General features: G+C 45.2%; 1 protein-coding gene and 1 non-coding gene across 3 annotated transcripts in view; one reads left to right on the top strand and one right to left on the bottom strand.

The window, feature by feature from the left end:
* Positions 1-1,992: 1,992 nt before the first annotated feature.
* HGSNAT (heparan-alpha-glucosaminide N-acetyltransferase) overlaps positions 1,993-18,995 on the bottom strand; it is a 43,442-nt gene continuing 26,439 nt past the window's right edge. For both annotated transcript variants that reach the window (XM_077849407.1, XM_077849408.1), the window contains 13 exons: positions 17,178-17,247; positions 16,404-16,513; positions 14,498-14,574; positions 13,738-13,768; positions 11,905-12,065; positions 10,630-10,745; positions 9,294-9,415; positions 8,796-8,922; positions 7,607-7,693; positions 5,781-5,858; positions 5,114-5,184; positions 4,904-5,016; positions 1,993-3,871 (listed from right to left, as the gene is read on the bottom strand). In XM_077849407.1, coding sequence (XP_077705533.1) covers positions 3,690-3,871; positions 4,904-5,016; positions 5,114-5,184; positions 5,781-5,858; positions 7,607-7,693; positions 8,796-8,922; positions 9,294-9,415; positions 10,630-10,745; positions 11,905-12,065; positions 13,738-13,768; positions 14,498-14,574; positions 16,404-16,513; positions 17,178-17,247 — 1,345 coding nt within the window. In that variant the 3' untranslated portion in view covers positions 1,993-3,689. The remainder of the gene's footprint in view (positions 3,872-4,903; positions 5,017-5,113; positions 5,185-5,780; positions 5,859-7,606; positions 7,694-8,795; positions 8,923-9,293; positions 9,416-10,629; positions 10,746-11,904; positions 12,066-13,737; positions 13,769-14,497; positions 14,575-16,403; positions 16,514-17,177; positions 17,248-18,995) is intronic.
* Positions 13,080-13,187, top strand: LOC144285163 (U6 spliceosomal RNA). Its single transcript, XR_013353548.1, has one exon. It is a non-coding gene; the product is annotated as a U6 spliceosomal RNA (small nuclear RNA).

Raw genomic sequence — 18,995 nt, 5'->3', positions numbered from 1 at the left:
GGGAGTCTGCTCCCTCTCCCTCTGCCCCCCCATTTCTGCTCAGGTTCTCTCTCAAAATTTTTTAAAAAATTAAAGTCTCCAGCCTTCTTTTCCAGGAAACTGGTTTAGTTCACATTGGACCCCTTAGTGCAGTCAGGTCTGCCCTCAGCACGCCATCAGTGTGGCTTTGTTTCTTTGACATGGGACAGGCGTCACCTAAGATGTTACACAAGCTGTCTCCGGGGGCAGGCCATCACAGGCAGGATTTGGCTATACGGAGGTACCAGTTTACAACCTAAACCCCCTTGGAGTATAACATTAGCGGGAAAACTACCCTGGATCGAAGTAGAAGAACGGGACTATGAACTATCAAATACAAGAACAAACCGCCACAAAAAACCTGATTTTCTGTGCAGAAAGCTGCAGTCATCAGGACAGAATTGCACCAGAGCCCAAAATGGTAACAGACATGGGGGAAGTCACGTGCTCAGCCCTGCAGGCAGCAAGGCCTAGCTGTCCTCACCGCTGGCACTTCGGATGGAATTGGGCAAAGGAAAGCCAGCGAGATGATGGCATCTTTTGTCAATAGCTGTCTTTTGACATATACACAAGTGGATGAAGGGTTTATGAGTCCTTTTGACTTAAGGCAAGCATCTAGCATTTCCAGCAACTCTGGCAATGTACGTAGCATGAAAACAATGTTTTCAACCTAAAGCCCAACAAATACTGATTACCAAGAGAAAAATGTTGGCTCAGTACACCCTGGTGAAAACAGATTATACAAGTAGGCAACAAGACAAACGCTGCAATGCGTTTTCCCACATCAGTTCAAAGTTCAAACAAAAGGAGTATTAAAAATCTTGAACACTAGGGATCCCTGGCCTGGGTGACTCGGCTGTTTAGTGCCTGCCTTCAGCCCAGGGCGTGATCCCGGGGTCCTGGGATCGAGTCTCACATCAGACTCCCTGCATGCACATCAGGGAGCCTGCTTCTCTCCCTCTGCCGGTGTCTCTGCCTCTCTCTATGTCTCTCATAAATAAATAAAATCTTAAAAAAAAAAAAATCTCAAGCCTTAATAGGGTCATGGATCCTACCGTGTGTTGCTTACTGTTTTTTAAAGATCAACCCCCAGTCAGGGTCTACTGCTGACAGAGATCCCTATCTGAAAGGCAGTTTGATGGAACTTCTCAAAAGTCCACCTGTCTCCCCATTTATTTGGAAAATAGAATCACATTAAAGGAAACATAAAAACTATTATGTTGCAATTTCATTTACGCTGACACCCAGTGATAGTCGCCTGAGTAAAAAAAGTGTCAGAGCAACAATTTATTCACATAATTATAAATAGGAATGAGTGATATAAGCACAAAAAATAAACGTGCAACCATTACATCCCCACTATAGAACAGTACTTTGGGCCTGGTCACTCTAGGAACCCCTCTCTGGCCTGGGACACTCAGTTGGACACACTGGTCCCCTCCAGAAGCAGGCCCTCTGTGTAGCACCAGGGCCCATCACTGCTGGTTTCATGAGTCGGACAAGAGGCTGGTCACTCATGAGACACATGACAAAGGCTGCTGAGAGGTTTCTGGGAGGGTGATCGGCCTCATTAAGTCATGAGATGCACAGAGGGGGTGCCTCTCCTTCTGGGGGGGTACCACGGTCCCTGTGCATGGCTGTCGGCCCACCTTGGGCCTTCTTACACAAGCCACGTTTTCCTTAAAACGCAGCTGAATCAGGATGCCCTGGTCCCTAGGGTTCGGTACACCCTACCTACCTGATATACACATTTACTTCCCAGGTCAAGAAATGCTTCTGGATAACTCCTCCAGGGACGCCCAACTCAGGGGATGACATGGCGCCACCACTCGAGCACTCCCTGCAAGGGGAGGGTGGCGGCAGTCTCCGTGCTGCGTGGCCCGCACATGTTAGCGACAGGGACGTCTCTGTGGAGTGCTCCAGACATACTCATCTCATCAGCACTTCAGTACTGAAAACAGAAGCCACCACTGCTTCGCTCTGCTATGCATTTATTTAACACCTGCTGAGTACGAGGCTCTAGGTTTGCATGGTGAGTAACGTACAGGTGAAGAGGCATAATCCTTGCCCGTGGCCAGCCCACGGCTAGTGTGTGGAATGAGGCGTGGACACAGGACCTGTCACAGCAGGCCGACCCCAGCACGGCGTCACCAGGGGAAGAACACAGGGCTTTGGGAGGAGAACGTGAGGTCAAAGAAGGTGCCTCAGAAGCAGGGGCTCCAAAGGTCAGGTGTACACAGGAGAATATTAAACCAGGAGGCCCCAGGCAGAGTCGGAAGCCAAGGTGTGGGCCCTGCCAGGGCAGCACCTGGCGGGCGGCTGGGGGGCGGCTGGAGGCACAGGAGGCCTTCACGGGCCTGGGCTGCCCCACGGGGAGGGTCTGACCAGGGAAGGAGGGCGGGAAGGCAGGGGTCCGGCGGGCAGTTCGGAGCAGGCGCAGGCCAGCTCGTCCGTGCTGTGGTGACAGCAGCAGCATTGCGGAGGTGGCCGTGCACCACCACAGGAGGGTGGAGAGCGACTTTCTTCCGCACGGAATTCTCACAGAAAATTCGTAAGCATGATGATGCATCATATGAAAAGCGCAGTTTCTCCTCACGTGTTCTCCTGACTTCATTCCTAGGAAACTCTTCGGTTTTGGGATCCCACACAGAAAAGGCGCCTCCACTGTGGAGGGTCGTTCCAAAAAGATTTAACTCCAATGAGAGTTTTTTTTTTAACCTTTTCATTATCATTTATGCTGAAGAGTTTTCTGTAATAAAATTATCTTCCTAAGGATTTCAGAGAAGTCACTCATGTATCCCACTTCAGGGAGCCTAAGAGCTGGAAGGAACATCACGGTCTCCCACACTTCCCAGATGAGGGAACCAAAGCCCAGGGAGGCCAAGGGACCTGCTGGCATCTCATATGGCCAGAATGGCAGAGCTGGCACCACAGAGAGGACAGTGTGCTTTCCTCTCTGCCACAGGACAGCCCTGGGCGCCAGCTGCCATCCAGCACGCCAGCGCACAGTGAGAACAACAGACAGGCGGGTGGACAGAGAAGCAAATAGGTATGTAAGTATCACAACTATGAGCAGGAGTGGCTGGGAACGGCACACCTGTATTACTGTCTTTTTCAAGCGAGGAAAAAGGAGGGAACACCTACTAGAAGGCATTTTCTGGACCTACCAACGCCCTGCAGATCTGAAAAGGAAATTACTTTTTCTTGAAGTATTAAACTGCACTTAACCAAAAAATATGGGGCTGTAGTACTACACATCACGTTCATAAGTCTCATAGTCAGCCGCAATAGAAATGATGGTGTTCCTGGCTGGCACGTGTGCACAACTGCAGGAAAACATCAATAAAAAGTAGACTTCAGATTGTTTTATCCGTCACAGAAGCAAAATGGCCCTGGCAATTTCCTTTTGAAAAGTTAAATGAGAAATCCTTAAAATGAAGTTCTAAATACATCCATTTACATAGAAGATGGAGAAAAAAGACAATTATATTCCAAACATACAAGTCTCAAATATACAGAGTTCTGATGAACAGCCATGTCCCAGTAAACCAGCCAGAGCACATCAGCATCTTCCCCAATCATCTGGAAAGACACATCCCAGCAGTTTTATAAGTAATGGTTCCCTTTAATAAAGGCTGCTTCCAGACTCCCCCCAGACCCAGTCGGAGCTGTCAGATTTTCCAAAAAACCTTCTTTTTATAGAGAATGTAGGCAATGAGCACCCAAAGAGCAGTGGCGACTATGTTCTGAGTTAGATGCTCCTTGTGGGACTGGTTGTCCTCCAGCTTCCACTGAAAGGGGAAATAGTTCTCAAACACCTCGTGGCCAACATACACCAGAATGGAATTCATTCCTGGAGGAGAGATACAGAAAATAATAGGAAAACCTGAGTCACATCTGATCATCTATTTAGTTCGTGAAATTTGATTTCAGTTCAATGAAAAAAAAATAAAGCACACATTTATATTATTGGCTACTGCCAAAAATAAGTAATGCATATCTTAAATACTTAAGTGCAAGCTAGAACAAAAATTAGATAATATCTGTAACAATATAATTCTTGAATACTAAATCTGCAAGAGTTGCCAAAACCATGAACTTACATTTTTTACATTGAAAACTTGAGATCAGAAAATGTAACTGTCATTAGAATCGTAGGGTTGAAGTGAGTCATGGAAATGATAAGGTCTGGGGCACCAGGGTGGCTCAGTCGGTTAAGTGTTTGACTCTTGGTTTCAACCAAGATCATGATCTCGGGGTCCCAGGACTGAGCCCCGCGGCAGGATCTGCGCTCAGCATGGACTCTACTTGAGTCTCTCTCTCTCTCCCTCTGCCCCTCCCAACCCTGTGCATGTATGCTCTTTCCTTCTCTAAAATAAATACATAAATCTTAAAAAAAAAAAAAAAAAAAAAAAAGACCAGGGATTAGGTCTATCTCTCAGTCTTTGGGTAGAATTGTGCTGAAACCATTACATTGATCTCTTGGTACTGTCTCTTGATATTTCTTATACATAATCTATAAGGCAGTTTATACATTTATATTCAGACATTTATATTCAAAAAGAAGACATGGCCCCATATGGCTAGATACCAGGCCCTGGATCGTTTCTGATGCTCCACAACTCAAGATTGCCTAAAGAAAAAAGTAGAGCTTGGTTGTGACCTCACAATCTAAACAGACAAAATGGGTGCACTGTTTTGGAAGAGGCCAGGCATGTCCTGCACGTGGCCTGGGACAGCGTGGTTCCAGCTGCTTTCTCCCTCAGCCAGCATCTTAGAAACCTGCCACCAGGGCATGGCCCGAGGTCGCAGTACTAGGCCTGCTCAGCTGTCTCTGGGCTGGCCCACTTGGTCACCACCAGCGACTCCAGGCTTAGAGGTTTACCTGGGTAGAAGAATGGGGTTCCCGTCCACAGTCCTTTCACATCCACAATGGGGTACAGAATAAGCAGGATGAAGAAGGCAAAGGAGCTCAGTGTGGTGACATATGAAATGGACCTACAAGGCAAATGAGGTGTTTCAGGGCTCCTGTGGAGCACATCCAGCATCAGCAAGATCAGCCCAGCATTAAAATGACATTGTTTTCTATACCTACCACAGATTTTTGTTTATTGGGATAAAGCCTTCATTTTCAGAAATTTTCGTCAAAGCAACAGAAATAAGCCCCTACAATAGGGGAGAAAGATGTTAGTTTTTTTATGTTATCTCAAAAAACGACTGTGTTTCAAAACTGGAAAATATGTTACTTCATTACTTAGTAAGGGTTGCAAATTATGTCTTCTATTTTATTCTTTTAACTAGAAAACTATTTTCAGGATGCATAGCTAAAAATATTCTCAAAACCAAAATCAAAATCTCTAGAGCATTGTTCTGAGTTGACGGTAAACTAATAACTAAATTATAAAAGGAAGCATGAGAGATAAAATGAACAACCCGACTTTCAACTCTCCGTCACCTGGAGATCTGGGAGCCGACCTCTGGCAGCCGCTGCCCTGCTCTTCCCGGCCTGGCTCCGACCGGGACCCACACTATTTCTTCACGAGACTCCTGTTGGCTGTTCCACAGCAAACACTCTCATTTATAAAGACATTTGCCTAAGAAAGTAAACCTGAGAGTTCAGGTGTAAAGATGTGTTCCTCTCTGCTGTTCTAGAGAAGAATGCAACTCCTGTGATGTGGGGACAGCTGCTTTCCAGGGCTGAATATTCCAGTTCTTTGAAACATGTATGGACAGGACTGTAGTGAGCAATGTCAGCTACTTACCAGAAAACAGCACCAGGCAGTGAATCTGATCAGAATGTCTTTGGTCTGATCCTTGTAATACAAGAGTATTTTTCCTGCCTGGAGAAGAAAACACAGGTGACCTAGCAAACTCCTTGAGATACCATCGTGTTTCATGTTCATCCAGCGTCCTAATCACTCAACACACAGACTCATCTGCCAGGCACGCTGCTAGCAGTGGGGATCACAGAGAAGAGGAAGGGATGTCACTCTGCCCTTGACTGGGCACTGAGGCTCTGCAGGGGGAGGGATCACTGTCTGGAGGATGAGAGAGATGCCAGAGAGGAAATGCTGTCCAGCTGAGGCTACATGTGCAGAGCAGGAAGTGCGTGTGGGCTGGAACAGCCGCACAGGAGCTCATCAAATGATGAAAGAACCTGCAGCCCTGAGCCACTGTGGGTAACAGAGAAAGGCCAGGGGGCTGGGAAGTTGCGGGAAGGTGGAAGGCAGGTAGGCTTGCGAGTCTCATTGGGGAGGCAGGGCTTTTTTCTCCCGTATGTGATGGGGAGCTGATCAAAGTCCTGTCTCCCCCACCCCAAAAACCAGTAACAAGGAGCCAGCTCAGACTGGCCTGCAGTACAGAGGGACAGGGGCAGGTGGGCATAAAGGTAGAGAAATGTTTTAGAAACAGTACAGTCTGGACTTTGACTAAATATCCCCTGAAATTAGGACTTGATTTCTGAAAATAGCAAGGGATAAGAAAATGTTCATAATAATTTGTAATTAAAGTTAAAATTCATGAATGCTCTCTAGGTGTCAGTTCTTAGAATTTTACATGAATTAATTTCCTCAGTCCTTTCAACACCTTCATGAAGTAGGTGCTGCTGGAGCACAGAGGGTGAACATGCCTGAGTCTACCTGGCTAGAGAGTGGTAGGGCAGCGTTCAATCCCACTGTGGCACCAGGTCCATGCTCTTAACCCTACCCTAGGCTGCTCCTGAGGCGCAGATTCACCCCTGCAGATGCAGGGGTTAAATGAACATATGTGAAAGCACCCACAGTGAACTATAAAGTGCTACAGAGGTGAGTACAGAGCAGTATTGCTAAACATGAAATCATCAAAACATGAAGACCTGCACTATCCAATATGGCAGCCAGTAGCCACAGGAGACTATTTGAAATTAAATTTGAATTAATTAAAATGAAATGAAATTCAAAATTCAGTTCTTCAGTGATACCAGCCACATTTCTAGTACTCAACAGCCATATGGACACGAATATTTTCATCACCGCAGAGCATCCCATTAGTGCTGCTTTACATGCTTTGCCCTCCCCCAGTTAGCTCTCTCTGCTCAAATAATAGTTTCAAACGCCAATAAGGAGAATTTAAGGGGGAAAAAAATCTAGACTGTTCAGAATTTAAACAAACTTTGCATGTGAGATAAACCAAGAACAACCTGTATTGGTTCTGGCATAAAATATGCATAAACTGAAACCATACAGAGTGTACACAAAATGTGACAAGTGACACAGGGGCTTCCCCACACTGCCAACACCAAACATTCTGCACACTTCTGAAACTACCCACTACCCAGAAACTCTGTGCCTCCGCTGCTAAGATAAAACATAAATGATGGGGGGCCGGGGGGGGGGGACACAGGAATTATACCTTATATAGAGGAATTATTTCATTGTGCTGCATTTTAATGACTTCTAGTTTTGACAATCTGTCACATATAAACAGAACTTATTAGACCATAGAAGATATGTTTCCAGTTACTTGTTTTAATGAAATAGTTTTTGAATTAGTGTTGAATCAATAATCACGAACTGTCAGAAAAATGTACCCTAATGAAATGAACGAATACCTGAATTCCTAAAAATGCCATCACAATGGAGCTGATGGTCCCTAAAATTCCCTCTGGATCGTAGGGCACCTTGGTGTGATAAAGCACCTAAACAAAACAGAAAAAGGCGGCAAGACTCACTGACCGTGAAATGCACACAAACAACTTCAGAGATCAAATACAAATCTGAATACACTCCAGAATTCAATGTGTTTTGTTTTTGCCGCAGAAATTCACAGCCAGCTTGCTGGGATTACAGACAGAATACTTCTGATCAACAAAGTGTGGGGGTGTGATCGCAGAAGGGAGCACAGAGCCCAGAGATGAGCCATGGTCCAGAGCAGCCACTTCAACCTTGGGGACCTAGGCACAGGCTGCATCCTTGACTGCTTCCAACACTGCGCATAATACCGTCATAATTGTCAGGTTTATTCCCTCTGTCAACCCTATTGTAACATCAGAAAGATGCCCCTTCCTAACTTCTTTTATGGTGAATCACATGTAAAGCTCTATCTGTTATCTAATTATAAAACAAATGTAATTGTCGAAACTGCAGAAATTTGGAAACACAGAGCATAGTGGATGCCACAGCACAACACCCAGATATTGCACCCCCCCCCCACCGCCCTCTCCAGACTAAAGCCTTCATCCCCCAAATAGGTAGAAGCACCAATGGCCAGAAGCTCTCAGCCAAGTCCCTTTTCTGGATGGGTCCTTGACTGAAGGAGTCACACTTCCCTGCTGGGGGTAGCCTGCATCCAATGGTCAACCCCCTCACTCCAACACACCAGTCCAGCCCCCCAGGGGATTAGGTGAGGCCCTGTGTGACTACCAAGCAGTCCAACTACCCCTTCTGCCTGTTGCTGCTTCCTTGGATCCCCCCAGGATCAGCATCTGCTGATCCCCAAAGGACGGCCGGATAAGGAGTCTCAGCCTCAGAGTTTGCTGCCAGGAAGTCTGACCTGAGCCAGAGGACAGCATGCTGCCACAGCTTGATTCCGTGCATCTGCACTTTCAAATTCAAAGTAATGGATACACACAGCCCCATACTAAACATTAAATTTCCTAAATCAGCCAACTTCTCAAAAAAAACTAGTTCTTGTCATAATTTGTTAAATGGACAGAGTTTCCAGTTAGCCAGCCCCTTCTGTTTTCCTTCACGTCAGAGCTCCCAAGTGCCCTGCTGTAAGTACAAGCTAGGCTCACTCACGGCCGAAGAGGGATGCTGGTAAATGTGGTCATCTCCCAGCAGCAGGCGGTCAATGTAGCCAGCAGCTCCTCCGGTGCAATTTGGATACTTCCCCAAATCTCCAATGCCGCCAGGGCCGAGATAACCACTGGAAAAGTGAAAATACGTACTTCATAGGACTTCAGTGGGACTAAGGGTTACACTGGCAATTGCTGCAGCCCAACAAGGTGTCTCACACACGGAGACACCGGGGTGCTATGCACTCTTCACCGATGCCCTTTTGACTTAACTGCTCCCCACATGTGAAGGTGGGCAGCCCAACTGCCCTGCACACAGACCCTGAAAAAGCCTCACGGAGACATTCCTCTGGACGTAAAGCAAGCTCCTCTCCCAATACACACTATGCCTCCAAGGAGAAGACAAAACAAAAGAGAATTCCTCTCACTCAGGAAACTTGCAAGCTATCACCCCAGAAGCTCTGACTTGGCAAATATGGATTACCTACATGGGCTCACTTACGTCGGACATCCAGGAACAGGCAAGAAGAATGTCAAGCCCAGCCAGATGCTTTCCAGCAGCAGAATGAAGAGCCACTGGGGCCAGCTGAGGATGATGTCTCGAAGGGAAAAGCATCTTCTCTCCTGAGTGAGGTTATTAAAAAAAAACATGTACAAACTGCATGTGAGCAGAAGAAGAAAAAATAGGCAGTAAATGTATTTGGGAAATTCCTGGTGATTTATGATACTAATACAAAAACAGATGCTTGTTTTGTTTTATATGTATTATGAGGTCTAGCTGCCCCTCTCCATGAAATATCATAGTAAAATATTAGTTAAAAAGAAATTACTGGACAATTCTACTCTGATACTCACGGGAATTAAAAACAGATGTTCACACAAAAACTTGTGCACAAATATACATAGAATCTTTATTCATACCACCCAAAGAATGGAAATAAGTCAAATGCCCATCAACTGATGAATGTATCCAAAAAAAATGGCAGTCATAAAATGGAGTATATTATTCAGCAGTAAAAAGGGATGAAGCACCAATACATGGCACAACACATATGAACCTTGAAAAATATGCTAAGTGAAAGAAACTAAGAAAAAGGGACACATACTGTATCATTCCATTTATACGAAATGTCCCAAACAGGGAAATCTACAGAGATAGAAGTAGATGAGGGGGTTGCCTGGTGCTGGGGGTTAATGGACAATAGTAAGTGGCTGGTGAGGAGTATAGGGTCTCCTGTGGGGTGATGAAAATGTTCTAGAGTTAGGTAGTGGTGATGACTGCACAACTCTGTGAATAAACTATCACTGAATGGCAGGCTTCCAGCTTGTGAGTTTTATGGTATGTGAAATACATCTCTATAAAGCTGCATTGAAAAGGCAATTTTAAAAATACATTTTTAAGAAAGGAAAACAAAATTTATATTTTGGAGCTGTCCTGATTGAAAGAAGGAGTAGAACCCACCTAGTGCTTGGTGTCCCACCCAGCCCCCTCACTCCATCATGGAGGCCCAGGACGAGCCTCCACGGACCTTGGGTCTCACGTGACTGACCAAGCCCACGTTCAGGTCTAGTCTCACTTCACTTCAAGAAAACCCAGAGTCAGGGCACCAAGGGGGCTCAGTGGTTGAGCATTTGCCTTTGGCTGAGGTTATGATCCCGGAGTTCTGGGATTGAGTCCCACATCGGGCTCCCTGCATGAAGCCTGCTTCTCCCTGTGCCTGTGTCTCTGCCTCTCTCTTTGTCTCTCATGAATAAATAAAATCTTGTAAAAAAAACAACATACAGTGACCCCCCTCCCCACCTCCCCCACTCCCGTGTTTAAGAGCAGGATTTCTCACCGAGGCACAACTTTCGGGCACAGGTTTGGCAAAGATGAGCTCTAACACAGCAACCACAAAGTAGGTGACCCCCAGCCTCTGGAGCACACCAGGGATCCGCACCTTATCCCAAGACACTGCAGAAGGCACAGGTTAGGTGCAGCGTTAGCCAGCATCCCTCCTCCTGCCCAAGACAACGTTACTGTTCTCTCGGTGGGGGAAGGGTGGGGGAACAAACCTCTCCTGCCCTTAAGTAGGCTTTCTCTGCTCTTGGAGATAGAGACACATATAGGACTTGCCTCAAACCCGCAACAGTAATTGGCCTGGGACACAGAGGTAAGAACACGGGTCCCCTGGGTGTGAGGCAAAGCAAGGGCTGCCTGGGCCCTGAGGCTCCCGCCCAGCACTTTGTCTTTCTGGGTACAGTTTCAATCAGCTCTCAATCCACCACCAACCTGCAGAGCTAGCACAGGCCACCAACAGACTCTCCCAGTCCTACAGGCTGCATGACCACCCCTGGAAGAGTGTGACCATGTGATGAACCCTATGGTGTATTCTCCTGGGAGTAGAGGCCCACTTTTTGGAGATCCATCAATCAACCCTATGTGACACCTTTCCTCCTGATGCCATCTGGAAGGTGACCTGTACCTCCTCCTGATGCTGACTCTCAGTCAGCCTGTCTGAGGGAACCCTGTGGCTCTTGTCCAGATAACTGTGTCCTGTTTTGCTAATGACACTGGAAGCCCCTCAAGTACAGCAACTACTGCCTTCCTCGACTCCAATGCAGGTCCCAGGCATGGGTGTGTGTCCTTCCCTTGGCCTCCCTGTCCTGCTCACACCACAAAAACAACAATGAAGATACTCCTTGCCCGCAAACCAGTGGGCATACAGGTGCTGACAAAGGTGGATTGATTCCTGAACTATCATACAATCACCTTATTATGCAAGTGGATGAATACGAAGTGGCAGGGGGCAGGGCCGAGAACCAGGTGACCTGATCTGGCCCTTCTCTGTCCCTTACACTTAGAAGAGCCACAGAAAGCACTTCATCTCTCCAGGACTCAGTCTTCCTTTGAACAGCAGGAGGGTCTGAGTGGTCATAGAAGCCCCTCCCAGGTCTGAAGTCCCAAGATAGTAGTAATAATGCCCCAAGTTATACAAACATGTATATGCTTTTCTAATATCTGTTCTTTTTGCAGGCACCTGTGATGGAGACATTATATTTCTTTTAAATTATGACATGTAGCTTCCATATTTCAACCGGAATATACACTCACAGAGGGGAAAAATACTTACAGGGGCCAAGGCAATAATTGGGATTCACAATGACCACGCCTATACAGAATAACAGGAAACTCCTCCATGCAATTTTCCCCAGCAATCTGAATTTTGAACATCCTCGCTGCAGCATGGAAGTCATCGACAGAAAAATCGAAGATCCCATAATAAATACAAACCTAAAAAAAGGACAGCTATTAAGAGGTGGCCATTTCTAGGGTGGCGTTTTGTCTGTGTATCATCAATATTTTATAATCTACTACATGAAAGAAGCAACACATGATTTTCTAATATAGCCAATTAGTGAAATAACACCGGAGGAAGAATCAGAATGTAGCGCTGGTGGACTCTAAGGTTTGTGCAACTTCAAGTCCCATCCTAGAAGGAAAATTCTTCAGGGCTGAGCGAAATTTCCAAGGACAAGTCTCCCCATTCATTATCAAAGTGAAACAATGATAAAGATGCTACAATCAAAACAACAGGACATTCATGAGCACATCCTCAAAGTCCTTGAGAAACAAACAGATGTCAATCATTTCTAAATTCACTCTTTCTCCAGAAAGAAAAATGAAAGCTTTATTTCTTTTTCTAATTTTGTCTGAACCACACACCTCTTTCCTTTGCTTTTACTACACTAAATTAACTCTTAAGAAAAAAAGTCAGAATAGCAATCTTTCCAGTTATTGAGCGTGAGGTTATCAGAGATGAGAGTTTGCTCTTACTGCATTACTTGGTGTCCCCTGGCTTCCTTTCTTGGGGTCATCTAATTGGATAAAAGTGTCCAGTAACAAAAACGGGAACACATTTCCTGTAGGGAACCTCCTAGAGAATGTACATAAATGGGATGCCTAGCTGGCTCAGTTAGTTAAGCATCTGCCTTTGGCTCAGGTCATAATCCCAGGGTCCTGGGATTGAGCCCCACGTGGGGCTCCCTGCTCTGTGGGGAGCCTGCTTCTCCCTCTGCCTGCCACTCATTCTGCTTGTGTTCTGTCAAATAAATAAAATCATTTTTTTCAAAAAGAATGTACATGTACATGTACATGAAGACCTGGCTTACTAGGTCTTCAGGCATATAAAACTTCCTCCTACCCAAACCATCTCAAAAAAGAACCCCAGCTCTCCTGCAAGAAACCCTGAATTCATACTAGTGATGAAACACAAGGGACCAGGGCAGTAAACCTATAGCTAGTGCTGTGCTCACTTCAGCAGTACATATACTAAAACTGGAATGATACAGAGAAGATTAGCATGGCCCCTGCGCAAGGATGACACCCAATAGCTTAATGCTACCTCCTGAAGATGGGACAAAGTCACTCAGCACATCATCAGCAAAGACAAAAGGTCCACACTGTAGCGGAAGTTGGGGTCCTGTAACAAGGTGAACAACCCACAGATGATCAGAGACAGAGTGGTTTGCTCCTCTGTTACATTAAATTTTAGTGTATTACCCTGTTACATACTTATCGGAATTTCCTGATGCCAATATACTACATTTCTTTTAGGAAATGACTTTTATACTTATTTTCAGCATTAGTGGGATTTAACTACATATTCCGAATTTATGATTTCCTACAAGATCCCAGGACCTTGTATCCCATATCTACAAATGAACAAAAGGTTCTCTGTGCAATCACTTATCTTTTATATTCAGGTCTTAGATAAGTCCCATACCAAGTATAAGAACTATGCAGTATCACAATTTTTAGAAGGAGCTCATAATGCCAGAGACCTGTCAGCAACACAGGCCTGTGGCTCAGAAGTCAAGGATGGTCTTGGAGAAAGGCTCCAGCAGCAGCTAAAAAAAAACCATAGATGATTGTAGGGCAATACTGGTGGTAGAGTGCAACTCACCATGGGAATACAAGGTCAGCCACCGTCAGTCCTGGAGAATAACACAGACACAAGAGTCAGGTAAATGACTCTAGAATACAAACACTTCCTAAATCTAGAATGGCTCCATTATATACTGATATATATGGAAAGTTAACTCACACAGAGAATTCTCGGGAAAACTCTGAAGTAATACACACAGACACTCTCTGGGGACTCTGCAACCAGTCGGTAGGCCTGGGGCCTTTCCTAAGAATGTAACTGGGCACGGGAGAGCCAAAGTAGAAGTCTGTGGACAAGTCTGTTGTCTTCAAGCAGCATGATTCAAACCCCATTCCTATACCAACTACTGAGCCAGATTCACGGCCACGATTCAGCACCACTCAGACCAATCTGAGCTCAATGGCACCCCAAGGAGGACCATGAGTCTCAGAAGGCAGAAGCCCCAAGTGGCTGTAATAAAAGGCATATCTAGAATACGGCAAGAGTCACTTACAACTAAATTCCTAACAGCTTCTGCAGAGTCCCACAGTCCCACAACAGAGACCTGGGCATCTACTATGTGTTATCACAGTGAAGCATTACAAGGCCACAGCACACAAAAACAAGAACATAGCAAAAGGGTTAGTAGAGGTCATTCTGTGGGGATAGGAACTCAGCGCTCCAAGGAGGCTGGTGGGGCCTCATCTCTGAGCTCCTGAGGGGATGCTGAGAGGCTCTCCGGTCCACACTTCTCTGAGGGGTCCTACACAAGCCATACTGTTTTTAGGAAACCTCTTACCATTCCAACTTGAGTGTTTGAAGTACCAATATTTTCCTCCTCCATAATTTACGAAGACCATGAGGATGAGCGCTAGCCTGTAAAGTAGCAAAGAGCACACTTCCAGGACTTGCACATGTGATGAGGGATGGCCCACTTACACTCACAAGAGCAGTCACTTACAGAGCAGGAAACGATGGTCTCTAATCACTACAATCAGGGCCCTACACAAAGCCCTTCTGTTGCCAACATTTCCAACATGATTTCTTTTTGTTTAAGTAGACCCCCCAACCCAATGAGGAGCCCCATGTAGGGCTTGAACTCACCACCCAGAGATCAAGACTTGAGCGGAGATCAAGAGTCAGACATTCACCCAACAGAGCCACCCAGGGGCCCCTCTAACATGATTTATTAAGAGAAATTTACACTGACATAAACTGTTTAACTTGAAAACAAAGCAAAACACTTCCCATCACTCAGTTCTGTGCTAATTACTTAGATGTCTTGGGTTATAGTTCTTTATAACTAGAGTAGAAGGCACAAATTCATAAGAGCTGAGGGCTCATATCATGGACCCTCAGATCTTATTAGGGAAGAACTCTCATCAGTGACCTCAGTGTGCTTCTCTGTAAAACAATCAGACACACCCACAGAGACCCCTGGGACCACTGAGGAACAGATTATCTATCATAGTGCCCAACCAGCCCTGGGCACACTTCAGGCACTTGGTAAATGTTAGTTCCTTTCTACCTACAAGCATCAAATCTCCAAAAGTGGCAATGAGAATCAAAAAGAAAGGAATGGGGTGCCTGGGTGGCTCAGTCAGTTATGCAACTGACTCTTGATTTCGGCTCAGGTCATGATCTCAGGGTCGTGGGATCGAGCCCCACATGGGGCTCCACTGGCAGCATGGAGCCTGCCTAAGACTGTCTCCTGCCATCCCTACCCACCTCCATTTCTTGGAAAAAAAAAAGGGGGGGGGGGAAGAGAAATACGATGAAAGAGACTGAATATGCTACTATTTGACACTAATTCTGCAGGATACTGAAGAATGAAGACTTTAGTGTGTCACTGCAATTATCTGGAGCCAAACGGAGCCCAACGGCCTGTAATCAAATCCCAGCTGTCCATCCCACTTTGTCCCAGAGTGACCTCAGGCTAGTTACTCTGCAGCCCAGTCTCTTCATCTGTACAACAGGCAAATTAAAAGTATATGCCTCATAGGATTATGAAGAGACTGAATAAACTTACAAGTGAGAACAGTGCCTTCCACAGGGTGAGAATTCAAAAATCATTAACGATGGTTATTATTCTTGTCTGGCTTCAAATACGCACCCCAGGAACCCTTGGCTTCTGGGGAGGCTGGTACAGAATTATAATTGTCACTGGAGTTTAAAAGCCCCGCTGAGGGCAAAAATGGAAGGCTCAACACCTAGACGTTTATTTTCATCTCTGTGGTTTTATACTTTATTTTCAGAGTTGGGTCCTGGCCCTGTCTTCCACCTGAACTCTAAAATAACAACTCGTAGGACTCTGCACCTGCTTCCTAGAGGGCTCCAGTGGGGAAGGGCCAGGGCTGGCCCACATTGGCGCTTCATCTGTCAAACTACTGACGGTACAGGGGTGCGGATGGACATGGAGGCCCCGCAAGCTGCTGTCTGCCCACATGACCTCAGCTCAGTGGAATCTACACACCAGTGGAAACTGGTTCTGAACTCGTCCCTTGACTCCTCTCTAGCAACTTTATATCTACTATTGTGACAGTTTTCGAGTAAGGAGAGGCCACTGATTTATTTTTACAGAAAGAAGTCCTGCCTACACTAAAAGTAAAGCTATGTAAAATTCCTTAAGTTAAAAGCGTGTTCATGTGTACACATGTAAACCTAGACTACCTGTGCCCTCAATGAACCAAGAGAGCCACACATACCCTCTAAATGTGTCTATAGAGCGGAGGCGTGGTAGTGCGCTGGGTGGATGCCATGCTTCTTGTTGAGCCTCGCCACCAATGGAGCCTGCCCGGCCTGGAGACCCCAGCTCCTTCAGGAAAATGGGGAGAGAAATATACCAGTTGATAATGCTAATGAGTAAATTTCAGTTTTCTGGGTTTAGGGGAGAAATTAATAGAGAACTACATATCGCTGTCCTGAACAATCCTTTAATTGGCTTTTGTAAAGATCCCACTCAAAGGTTTAGTTTTGCACATTATTTGATTTTTGTGCCATCTGCTGAGCTTGCAGTCCATAAGTGCATCTGGTGCAAGGATACAAGCAAATATGTCCATAAACGGACATACATATATCCATGATGAATTTATTAACACAAGTAATACGTTTTATCACCATAGGAAGCCATAGAGCTGTAGATTTCATATTGATGGCTCTTACTCTTTTGTTTTTATCTTGACATCCTCTACTTAACTGGATTAATTCAACTAGTGCTGAGTGCAGAGTGAAAAATGTCTCTACACCATGCATATATTGCAACCCAAAGTTCCAACCTCATCAGGAAAGAGAAGGGGACAGTGTCCTTCACCAGACCTGAAGACAAGGCTGCTTGTTTTTTATTAAGGATACAGAACACATGACCAACCTGGCCTTCCACAATAAGATTAATTATATCAGATAATAAAGATTAAATAGGGAATTATAAATTCCAAATCTAGAAAACCACCCAGACCACACGATGCATTTTAATAACTTACAGAATTGATGAGGCGATCAGTTTCCCGAGAATTTATTGCTTTAGAAATCCAATTATGAAAGTCATCCAAACTGTAAATAAATAAAAAGCTCAGTTTATTTATTTTATTTGGCAAAATTTTCAAAATGCCTGGATACTGCATTGAAAGAAAATTAATTTGAAGTTCATATTCTCTATGAGTCAAAGAGTTAAACATTTTAAAGTGTCTTTAAGTGTAGTGGGTCTTAGTTCATCCAACACTTGCACTCACTACCCCTTGCCTGTGTTAGACTATTTTAAAGAATCCCAGACATGGTATCATTTAATCCATCAACACTGTAGTGTGTAGCTCTAAAAGATAAAAGATCTCCTTTTTTAAAAAATCCTATTTCTACTTTATTCAGCACTGGTAACATGACCATTATATAAAAAATATTAAAATCAAGATCTAAGGCAGGGCAAAAGGAGAAGGTAAGATACTTAAAAATGAGAGTTTTTAAAATGAATTTTAATTTAAATTTTAAAAAGAATTTTAATTTTCTTGTATATGCTTGTCCTCCTGGCAAAAAGAGAGAGATCCTGTATTCTTACTCCTGCCTCAGGTTCTTTCCTGGTTCTGACATACATGAACATCCCTGGACATTGGGGCACACTGGAGAGTGATGGGGCGAGGGACAAGGGACCAGCATCCTGCCTCCACGGCTACAGAGGCAGAACCACACGTTATGAAGAGCTTCAGTTCCCCAGTGGATAAGGTGGGGCTTCCTCCCTTTGCAAGAGCTGGAGATCAGCTATGAATTACTTTAAGAAGTGATGCCACAGATCCATTCACAGTCAAAGGACCAGGTGAAAATACTGTAATAAACTGGAGAAGTATTTGCATCTTATCAAAAGATTGACAAGGTAATATCTTAATTCAAACAAACTCTTCTAAAAAAAAATAGTGAAAGAGATTATAGGGGAAAGGAGAGAAAATGAGTGGGAAATATCAGAGAGGGTGACAGAACATGAGACTCCAAACTCTGGGAAGTGAACAAGGGGTGGTGGAAAGGGAGGTGGGCGGGGGGGTTGGGGTGACTGGGTGACGAGCACTGAGGGGGGCACTTGACGGGATGAGCACTGGGTGTTGGCAAATTGAACTCCAATAATAAATACACAAACAAAAAAAATCAAACAAACTCTTCTGCTGAAATTATACTCTGCCCCTAAAAGACAGTTGGGTTAAAAATCTGCTTCTGAACAAGAAATAATCCTTTTTATCCTTACAGACCTTTGTATTTTTAAGATGCACAGAGGGAGGGAGTCAGAGTGCAAGAACTCCCCACAGTTGCTAGGTTTCCTCAAGGGGGCAGACTTAAAAACTAGGTTTTACTCCTTCCAGTTTGGATGTGGCTCACTCACAAAATCTTGTGATCCTTCCCAACCCTAACAGGCCAAGCATGTGAAAATCCATCAGTTTTACTTCTTTAAAAACATGAAAGAACTTTCCTTTGAAAGGTGATCTGCCAGGCCTGGATCTTTGTGACTTTTTTTTTTTTTCTTTCCAATCTACTCATTCAATCTCACCAGACTTGCTGTTACCCAGGCAGACAGAGGAGAAGGAATCCCCTCGCCAAGCTGCCAGTCCCAACCAGGAACAAGCAAGTCCACACTGAGGTCCAGAAGTCTGACACCCCATCCTCTGTCCCTGCCGCCGGTGGGCCACCTGGCAGGACCTGGAAAGCTGGACTGTATGGGTGGCCTCAGGGCTCAGAGCCAGACAGGAGGGAGAGGAGTACAGTGCAGCAGCTGCCTCCTGAGATCAGCCCAGGCCACTCCTGCTCACCACAAAAGCAGGCTG

The sequence above is a fragment of the Canis aureus genome, chromosome 15 (assembly GCF_053574225.1).
Source record: "Canis aureus isolate CA01 chromosome 15, VMU_Caureus_v.1.0, whole genome shotgun sequence".
NCBI lineage: Eukaryota > Metazoa > Chordata > Mammalia > Carnivora > Canidae > Canis > Canis aureus.
The sequence above is the reverse complement of the archived record's forward strand: the minus strand, read 5'-3'. Positions and strand labels throughout refer to the sequence as shown.